General features: G+C 45.0%; 1 protein-coding gene across 1 annotated transcript; it reads right to left on the bottom strand.

The window, feature by feature from the left end:
* Nucleotides 1–1,230: 1,230 nt before the first annotated feature.
* HEY1 (hes related family bHLH transcription factor with YRPW motif 1) lies at nucleotides 1,231–8,253 on the bottom strand. The gene is made up of 5 exons (XM_060243603.1): nucleotides 7,923–8,253; nucleotides 6,738–6,813; nucleotides 6,570–6,653; nucleotides 6,357–6,438; nucleotides 1,231–4,603 (listed from the first exon to the last, which is right to left on the bottom strand). Exons 1-5 carry the CDS (start codon nucleotides 8,012–8,014, stop codon nucleotides 4,020–4,022), a joined length of 918 nt encoding a protein of 305 aa, XP_060099586.1. The 5' UTR covers nucleotides 8,015–8,253; the 3' UTR covers nucleotides 1,231–4,019.
* Nucleotides 8,254–10,053: the final 1,800 nt, after the last annotated feature.

The raw sequence follows: 10,053 nt of genomic DNA, 5'->3' as shown, positions 1-10,053 counted from the left end.
TGACTTGGTATCAACAGCAATGAAGGGCAAGAGAGGAGTCTAGATGTGGTGGGCTGAACACTTCTGAGCAACTTGTCCTCTTTCATTAGGCCATTCATATAACTAAGACTAGACTGTACTCTAATAGCATCCTGAGATTGAACTTCAACAACTCTAGATTCATGGCAGATGTGATTTTATCTGCAAAATTTGTCACAAAAGCATCACAGAAGCCCTGCGTGTTTTCTGGGTCTGAGATAAGAGCTCCCTCACAACCCAGAAAAGGTCTGTTGGACAGCATTGCATAGAACAGTGGTGAATTGTCACAATAAACACCACAGAGTAGGGATGATAATGTGCTCTCACCTGTGCTTGGTCACATGCATAAGTTTTCCTCATCAGATGCAGAAACCTTGCCTTCTATAGCTCTCCCACATAAATCATGGCAGGTGAGTCAACAAGATACATTGCAAGGCTGGAGGGACAAGCAGGCTTGAAGCAGCTTAGCAAGTAACTGTGGCTCAGTGGTCAAGCTCAGTGGTCAAGCATAGTAGAAGGTCCCAGGTTCAATCCCCAATATCTCCAGTAAAAAGTTCTCAACTGAACAGGTGTAGTGAAATACGTTATCTCTGTCTGAAATCTGGACAGCCACCATCAGCAGACAGTATGAACTGTCAATGCTGACATGGCAAAAGGCAGCATTATATGTTCAAGCTAGATGTACATCAAATTCATCCTTCCTATAATATTTTTGTAATGGAATAGAACTCTAACTAGGTTAGAAATTCATTTTACTGGGCAGATTACAAAAAACAGCAGCAGCAAAACCAACAACAGTTGGAAGAACTATACCTTAGACAATGTATAGAATTATCCTTGATTCTCTTATATGAAACCTCAGGCATAAGGGTATCAAGATCCTTTTAAAAGCAAAGGAGCCTTCTTTAATAACAGAAAGAAATTTAGCAAACAAGACTGCTTTTTTAATGTAATAAAGCTGTAACACCACAACTGTGCATCTTGGATTTGTTTTCAGCAACTTCTAAATTTCAAATGAGCAGCTTGGTGATTGTCTCTGGAAAAGATTTATACATTAGCACCTACGATTTATTAGTATGATTTCTGCTCTGATAAGGCTGTTTTAAAGCAAGATAATTCAAATAAATGTTAAACGGATTCTTAAAGTTCCTTTAAAAATACAACTTTACAAGACATGCTTCAGAGAACAGTACTGGAAAAAAACACAGTAAATTGTAGCAAGATGCATTTACTGAAAAGCATTACATTCAGGGCAACAATAACAAAAAACCCTGATAGTCTAAAGTATAACCTTTTGAAAACTACTTTCCCTCCTGCCTAGCTATAGAGAGCTATCATTCAACAGCTGTTGTTCACATTCATTTATTTAGGCACAACACAAATACAGAACTCCAATTTGGTGGAAGCCCCTTCAATGTAGCCATTATGGAACAAACCTATTAAAAACTGATTCTCAAGAAACCAACCCCAAATGTATACACAATAGACCTTTTCAGATTTAGGAATTCTCTTCACATTACTCTGAATGGAAGTGAGGGGAAAAGATCAGTTAAGTACTATCTGCATTATAAGTATGTGCATCAAAATAAACCAGGTGGCATTCTAAGACTAATAAATGTATTGTGGCATAAGCTTTTCTATGTCAGAGGCCACTTCTTTGAATGCATGAAGTACAATCATCAGTTACTTTGCAGAAATATATACATGGATATAACATGGGGAAAAGGGTACAAGGGTAGTGTATTACAAAGGTAGGCAGAAAGGCCCTGCAGCCCTAAAGAGTTATGTCCAGAACACAAATGAAAACAAGATCCCATCAAAAGAGCAAGCAATCTAATCAAAATTAGAGTGGCCCATTTCCAACAGAGCATGAGCTGATATAGCAAGGTGAAAAGTGTAGAGTAACCTACCAGGAGAGAGCTTCTGTACTGAGCTGACCATTTCCAGGATGCATTGAGCCCACACCTGACATGTTGAATTAGTTAGCCTTAAAACACAACAACCCTCTTTGATGCATTGATTGCAGCACCTTGACACAGCTCTGGAACTAGTCATTAAAATAACAGGTCTCATCTGTGTTTGTAGATGGGTGTTTGTCCATCTATCAGTGAGTGCAGGTGAGTGTGTCTCAGAATTCTGCACTATAAAATTCCAAATTCTGCAATGCATGTATTACAGGAGAGAGAGAAACAGTTTTTTAGGTCAATAAGATTGTTGAAATGACTCATTGTTTTGCTTTTAAATGCTAAATTAGCTTCTTCCTTTCCATTTTTTCTTTCTTTCAGGAAACTCCCCAACTCAGCTGGATATTTATAGTCCTTTCTGTCTGTGCTAGCTTCTGAAAAGCACTAAAGAAAATGTGTACGCCATTATAGGGTACAAGATGTGTTGGGTCAAGAAACATGAATGGGGTGAACTGTTGAAAGTCCCTTGTGCTAAGTTAGGACTTCAGCTGCAGTTAGCTGCTGGAAGCCCTCCAGTTTCTCTTAGGTCATATCTTTTCATTTTTTCCCGCAATGATGAAAACTGTTCTCTGTTGCCATCAAATCCTATTAGTGATCAGATTCTCAATTACAACACCATCATGGCCTTGCAGTTTCCCATAATACACGGTTCTAAAAACAGAATGATCAGACTGCAATCTGAAGAATGCTGTGAAGGCTCAAGTTTACCCATAAAGCAGGGAACTTAACAGTTCAGTACAGCCTTCTAAGCTAGCGTTGCCAGTCCACAGTTGGCAACCCCCAGGAGAAATTGGGGGGGGGGGATTCTGGTGCACCAGCATCAGCATGCACCAGAAGTGGCATCTTTAGATGCTTTAGTATTTACAAAATCAATATGGTTTACCATAGAGCATTTGTTAAATGCTAGAGCATCTACTATAGCAGTTCTGGTTTTTACTGGAAGTGAGCTAAGCATGGTGGTGCACACTCCTCCTCGCATTTCCTCCCACCAGTGCCTGAAGCACCAGCAAAGAACAAGCTTGGTAGCCAGGAAGATAGGCATCCCTAGATTAAGCCCACTGATTGGACTAGATGACCCTAGAGGTCCCTTCCAACTCTATGATTCTATGATGTCAACAGACTTAGAAGGGTATAAATTTGCTTAGAACTGTACTGCTAATGTCCTACTTTACTGATTAAACAGGTCTTAAGAGTCAAAACCTTACAGTCTTTCCTAGGGCAAGTTCCCATGAAGATGTATAGAACAACTAGACAAAAGGACTGGCTTGTATGATGGAGAAAAAAGGCAGGCAACATGAACTTTCCACCCTAAAATCTAACATAATCCACACCAAAGCTCTAACGTTAAAAACACAGAGATGATGCACACAAAGTTCAAAGAAGCACTTAAGGGCTTTCAAGATCAGGACCCTAGTCTGTAAACTTTCTTGTGAAAACTGGGGTAAGGGAGAAGAATCACCATTTGACACAGAAATGGGATAGCCCTCTTGGGGGACAGAACAAACCCATAAGGCAGACTGAATTGATGCAGCAGTCACAATTTTTTTTTGGTCCACATGATTTGTCAACGCTTTTGCTCAGAAATATAAAAATCAGAACATAAGTTTATAAATGATTCTCTCCTTACAGAACATATACTAACAGAACAAATAGGTGTGTTACAGCTGCAAAAAGTGGTTTTGAAAAGCTAAAAAAGTTATAAGTTGCTAAAAACAAATCTACGTTTTTTAAAAAATAGAGATCCAGTGTTCTCAGAAAAATGGAATCATTAAAAAAACCCACTTAAAAATAAATGAAATATTCAGCACAATTCTATTCCAAAAGTAACTTCTGGAGTGATTTAAAAATTTGGATAAACTTTCAACAACTATTTTAAGAGATCACTAGTACAGAGCTTAAAGGGGGAGAACACTCTTTTTGTAAAATCTTTGTTAAAACTGAAACTGTACCTTTCATCTCAACCTAATAAAGAGTTTTAGAACAGAAGTTGGAAACTCCCCAGCTCAGCTGGATATTTACACTGCCTTTCACTAGTTCTTAAAAGGCACCAATTTCAGTTCCCCATGGTCTGTAGGGTTTGCCAAGGCTGGCTGACTGTGCTGGTGCAGACGAACTGAGGGCATTAGGGGACAACAGGTGGAACGAACTGAAAGAAAAGGGGAACGCGGACAAGGAGGCCATGGAAGACAGCAAGGGAGGAGAGAGCTTAGAAGCTGAGGTGACAACAGGAAGCACTGGTCCAATGCTGCCATTAGGGGGCACTCTCAGTGAAGATGATTCAGCATGAGGGGCAGCAATTCTGCTCTGGTGATGGGCTTCTGTGGATGTCGTTGCACCATTAGTAGTACTGTGCGCATTCTGAGGCAGCAGTAAGGGGTGCGAGATGTGATGGTGATGTCCAAAGGCACTGCCCCAAGGAATGTGTCCAAGCCCGTTGTGCGAACTACTTGCTGCTTCCCGCTGAGAAGCATAATTATTCAGATGAGACACAAGGCGCACACGAAGAGGATCAGAAGAGTCCAGACCCTCAATAATGCTAAGGTAGCGGGCTACTTCAGCCAAGCACTCTCGAAAGCCTAGACTCCGATAGTCCATAGCCAGAGCATGGGCATCAAAATAGCCTAGGAGAAAGGAACAAAGAATGTTGTCTTAGGACAAAACCTCTTTCCAGTTGTAGACTGTAAGTCATCTATCCCAATAAGGCTTCCCCAGCATATTTCCTTAAGAGGAAGCTATCATTTCCCCTCACTAAGAAGCACACCTGAAACACAGTGATTGGTATAACTGACCATGAACTTCTATACTGGTCCCAGGGAAATTAATGGAAGATGCACAAGTACACAAAAGTCCTACAGAAACATTTTCATTTATTTCAGAGAAATTTTTACCCAGTACACTTGACAAGCCACACGGAGAATATTCTTAATAGCACATAACAGCACCTCCTTACTCTTCCTATCTTAACTCCACTGTTCTATAAAAGGATCTTGTCTCTTACCAGCCTCACTTTTTATTTCTACATCTTTGAAGATACTAAGACCGCCCATGCCAAAAAATCATATTTACATTTCAGACCAGCAATGAAATCTTACTGGCTGGCAAGTTCTTGTTTAGCCTCCACATCACATCAGTAACACAGGGAGACTACTACTAGGCTGCTTTTCAGGCTGGTGGTTAGGAAAGCCGTGAAAAATTTGTGTGAAGCAATTTGAACATTTAGGGAAAATGCCCTTCAGATACATTACTCTTGTGGCATTAAGTCAGGGCCAGAGTAATAACTCTTTGCATGTATCTAATGTTCACTGTTCTTCAAATATATTGTTGTCATTACCATCCTTATGATATTACCCGAAAGGCTGATTAGTAATATCATCTGTAAATTGCACAGTGGGGGGGGGGGGGCAGAAGCTGAGGAAGGCCTACTGAATTCATGGCAGAAACTATATTCAAACAGGAACTTCCTGTTTTGTGGCTCAATCCCTTGCAGTCAATTCTATGCAGAGTAATTGCAGTCTAAGCCTATTGGTAAACTCTGTGCTGACAGTCACTATAGCAGATATTCGGAAGTATAGGATCAAGTCGGAGCCCCCCTCTGATCACTGCCTGGCCCCACTAATTCTGCAATCGGGATGTGAAATACACCTTCATGAGATATGCACATCCCCAACCATGAGACGGTTTCATATGAACAAACCAATGTAAGTTTGAGAAATTACCACCCAGTCATTCGATGCACAGCAGCATTAGCTCAACAGAGATTATTTTTTGGCTACAATCCAGCTACTCTGGGCAGCATCACTGATTCTTTAATAGGACTACTCTGTAGTTAATGGGTTATGAATTGCAGCCTATGATTTGCAGTTGCTGAGCATCAGTAAATAGATTACAACAAGCATGCATCAGTAAACAGCATATTAAACCTAAGAAATTACTGCTGTTCATACCGGCGTCTGCTCTCCTATTGCCATGGCATACAATTATTATTATTAATTTAACACAGTTGTTACATTAGCCGAAACCCACAACCCTGATGCCAAAGCTGATCTATTAAGAGACAATATTTAAAGTTAATAAGGCTGTGTAGCCAGCTGTGGATATGCAGCCTAAGGAAAGCAATCCTCAGCACATTTACCTGGGGCTAGATGCCAATAAGTATGTGGAACATATTTTTGAGTAAATGTTAATAGGTGCAGGCTGCATGGCAGTCAAGGCTCAAAATTCAGCAGCTTCAGGTTGTCTCTCCATGGTAGCTATCCTTTCTCCTCTCTAAGAAGCACATCAAAACCTCAATCAGTTGGTATAATGGACCAGGAATTTCTATTCAGGCCTAACACATTATGGATTGCTGCTTCCTGTGCAAGGAAGGATCTTTACCTTTGCCTCCTGCAGTATGCAACATTTTCAGATGATCCACAGTCATCTGCAGAATTTCAGCCTTTTCCAATTTGGCAGATCCCTAAGGAAGAGGAGACAACTATCAGCAAATGAGGCTGCTGGTCAAAAGCCAGAGAAGACGGCAGCCCAAGAAAAGCCCATTTCTGGTTAAGCTGCATGAGCTTTAGTCTTTCCAAGCTGCCAACAAGTTACCTGCTTTTCAAATGCACTGGGCACCAGCCTCCTCAGTTCTGACAGGCTATTGTTGATCCGGTCACGACGACGCTTCTCAATAATCTGAAAGGACAAGAGAAATATATTGAGAGGGGCATTCTAAGAAGGACATTTTGAGCAGAGAAAAATCAGGAAAGGGAGACTTACTCCTCGGCGTCTTTTCCTTGCCAGGATCTGGGAAGTGGTGGTTGGGGACATTGACCCTGGAGCTGAACTCAAGTTTCTGAAATCAGCAAGAAAGTAGGAAGGGGTTAATGCAAATCTGGACAGGAAGAGGATGAAGGGTAGAGAACAGTTTGGCTAAGAACTGATAAAACATGTAGGCAAGAAAAGACACTGAGAACAGATACTTCAATTCCTGCTTGTTTCCAGGTATCTTAGTACCAAACTTAGTGCACACTCAGACTCTTACTTTCTTTCTGCATGCCAAGGCCCAACCTCTTGCATTTTTGCTACTGTGTTTTCTATGGGCTTTCTCCCAAGTAATTGTGTGCAACTCTTAGCTTTTGGAAACAGAAATAGAAACCAGGCTAAATGCCCTGAGCACATGCAAAATGCCTGTATTTCATCACCCAGTAACCACAATCAGCTCACAGTCTTCAGATTATAGGAGAGAAGGAAGATTTCTAAGAATCCAATCCTATGCAAATTTACTCAGACATAACTCCCATTTTGTTCAATGCAAATTATTCCCAAGTAAGGTTGTATCAAATTACCTTCTAAGAGTGTGTCACCCCTGGCTACCTACCCTGCCTAACCTCTCCACCTTTGATCTTAGCCATTAACACGTTGCCTCGGAAGTCGGCAGCTTAATGGAACTTACTCTCTGGAGACAGTATTGTGTCATTTTGACTGGTCCTAATAAAAGGTATTGATTACGTCGACTGCGGCTTGTTTTTTGAATCTGAAACCAGCAGGGCTGTAGGCTCCAGCTAGCTTCAGAGCAATTGGATCTTGCTTGACTGTTGCTGAGTAAACCTGGTTTACTCAGAAGTAAATGTCCCTGAGGGAGGGGGCTTGTTCCAAGCTACGTCGACTGCGGCTTGAAGCTGGCTCCAGCTAGCTTCAGAGCAATTGGATCTTGCTTGGCTGTTGCTGAGTAAACCTGGTTTACTCAGAAGTAAATGTCCCTGAGAGAGGGGGCTTGTTCCAAGCTACGAACCTCCAGGATTGCAGCCTTCGATTCACTGCCACTAGGGGGGTCCCAGAGCGTCAGGCAGTGGCGTCGCATCGCACCTGACTCGGAGCACACTCAGAACAAAATCCCGCGCTGCTCAAGCGAGCCCCCAGCCCAGCCACAGGCGATATGCCCCTCATCCCCGGTGCCCTCACCCATTCTCGTCCGCGCTCTCCTTCTCTACTTCGATGGGCTCATCCAGCTCCTCGCTGTCGGAGGAGCTGTACTCCGGGTGCGCACGCTTCATGCTGCTAGCAAGGGAAGACTCCGTCTGTTGCCTGCCTGTGTGAGTGAGTGAGTGGGTGGGTGGCGATTCCCCGGTGCCAGCTCAATGCTCGCGCCGCCGCCGCTCGTCCTCTGGCTGCGTTTCCCCCATCCCGTTCCCACGCTTCGCTTCTTAGCCGGGGGAGGGGTAGGGAGGCGCGCCAAGCGCTCCCGGCCACATACAACGCTGTGGAGCCCTTTACTACCCAGACACCTCTGGTTGGCTGAAAATCGTCCCCGGTTCACCAATAGCCGCCAGCCATCAGACTCCTCAATGACACGCCCTTCCTTCCCGCCGCTTCCCATTGGCTGAAGCGTCTCAAATGGGCGACACGGCCGAGTTCGAAGCTCTCCCCCTCCTGCCTCTCTGTCTCGCAGGGCTCGCGCGATTGGCTGGGCTCGGGGCCAGTTGGGAGCCTGCGGAGCCACACGCGTGGCCGGGCGGCCGTGGGAAAGTTGCTCGGTGCCCGGCTGGCGGCCAAGCGGGGCGGGCGGCGGCGGCGGCGCTGAGCGGGGTGTGCATGAGCGGCGGCTGCCGCGTGTGAACCTCCCCTGGGCGCGGGGTGGAGCGGCGATGGCACTCGGGCCAACGGCTGTTGCTGCGCCGGCTTCCCAGCGCGCTAGCACCGGCTCCACAAAGCGCCTGGTGGGGCTGCTCGCCTCCCTGGCTGACTGGAGCCGGCGACCGGCCGTGGGGTGGCTTGGCAAGCTGCGATGATCGTTCCTGACTGCGGCTAGCCGGATCTCGCAGCTTTGCGGGAAAAGAGGCGTCTTGGCGCTTCATCTCTGTTGGCCTCCGCCGAGCAGTGCCAGATAGATCAGGCGGCCTTCGTTACCGCTTGCCTTGCCTGCAGCGGGTGTTTCCCAGATTTTACTGCCCCTTTTCTATCTTTGAGGTGTCTATGCTAGTTATCGTGAAGACGCTGGTATTTACAAAATCCACTGAAACTACAGAACCAAGAACAGGCTAGGGTGAAAAAGAGAATGGCTTTCCCAAGGGCCCCCCACCCCATCATAATGTAGGGGAAATCTGAACTGTCTCAGACTGCACACTAGCATTTCAAGCGGTGGTTGTGTGACCCACACTGCTGCCATTCAATTGACAATAAGTTAACATATACTTGCCAGAAAGGCCAACATCAAGTGGTTATTTACATCCCATATACTTTGTTTGAATGATTTTATTGTATCTTGTTCTTAATCTCTCTCTCGGCTTGGCTTCGCGAACGAAGATTTAAGAAGGGTGCAATAGCCCACGTTTGCTGCAGGCTCGCTGGTGGCTGACAAGACCAATGTGGGACAGGCAGGTCCGGCCACAGCAGCTGCAGGGAAAAGTCTGATTTAGGGTTGGTCCTGTAGCAGTGCGATTCTTCCTCAATCTCCTTTTGTCCTCAAGACCAGCTATGCGTGCGTTCTCAAAGGAAGAGACAGCCTGGTGGATGGTGTGCCTCCATGCTTTGCGATCTGAGGCTAGGTCAGACCACTGGTGATGGTTGATGTGACAGGTGCTAAGGGATTTCTTCAAGGAGTCCTTGTACCTCTTCTTTGGTGCCCCTCTATTTCGATGGCCGGTGGAGAGTTCGCCATACAGGGCAATCTTGGGAAGGCGGTGGTTTTCCATCCTAGAAATATGCCCTGCCCAGCGCAGCTGCGTCTTCAGCAGCAGTGCCTCGATGCTGGTAACCTCCGCCTTCTTGAGGACTTCAGTGTTGGTCACAAAGTCACTCCAGTGGATGTTGAGGATGGTGCGAAGGCAGCGCTGATGAAAGCGCTCAAGGAGTCGCAGGTGATGACGGTATAAAACCCACGATTCGGAGCCGTAGATGAGGGTTGTCATCACAACCGCTTTGTAAACATTGATCTTTGTGCCTTTTTTCAGATGCTTGTTGCTCCACACTCTTTTGTGCAGTCGGCCAAAGGCACGGTTTGCCTTTGCCAGCCTGTTGTCAATCTCCTTGTCGATCTTGGCATCTGAGGAGATGATGCACCCCAGGTAGCTGAACTGCTGGACTGTCTTCAGAA

This window comes from Heteronotia binoei, chromosome 7 (genome assembly GCF_032191835.1).
Source record: "Heteronotia binoei isolate CCM8104 ecotype False Entrance Well chromosome 7, APGP_CSIRO_Hbin_v1, whole genome shotgun sequence".
NCBI lineage: Eukaryota > Metazoa > Chordata > Lepidosauria > Squamata > Gekkonidae > Heteronotia > Heteronotia binoei.
This window is presented reverse-complemented; position numbering and strand designations above follow the sequence as displayed.

Coding starts and splice junctions, on each gene's coding strand:
- HEY1 (XM_060243603.1), bottom strand. CDS start 8,014: ATGAAGCGTGCGCACCCGGAGTACAGCTCCTCCGACAGCGAGGAGCTG. Junction 6,814..7,922: donor GAGAGCGCGGACGAGAATGG/GTGAGGGCACCG, acceptor TGCTGATTTCAG/AAACTTGAGTTCAGCTCCAG. Junction 6,654..6,737: donor CAAGGAAAAGACGCCGAGGA/GTAAGTCTCCCT, acceptor TTGTCCTTTCAG/ATTATTGAGAAGCGTCGTCG.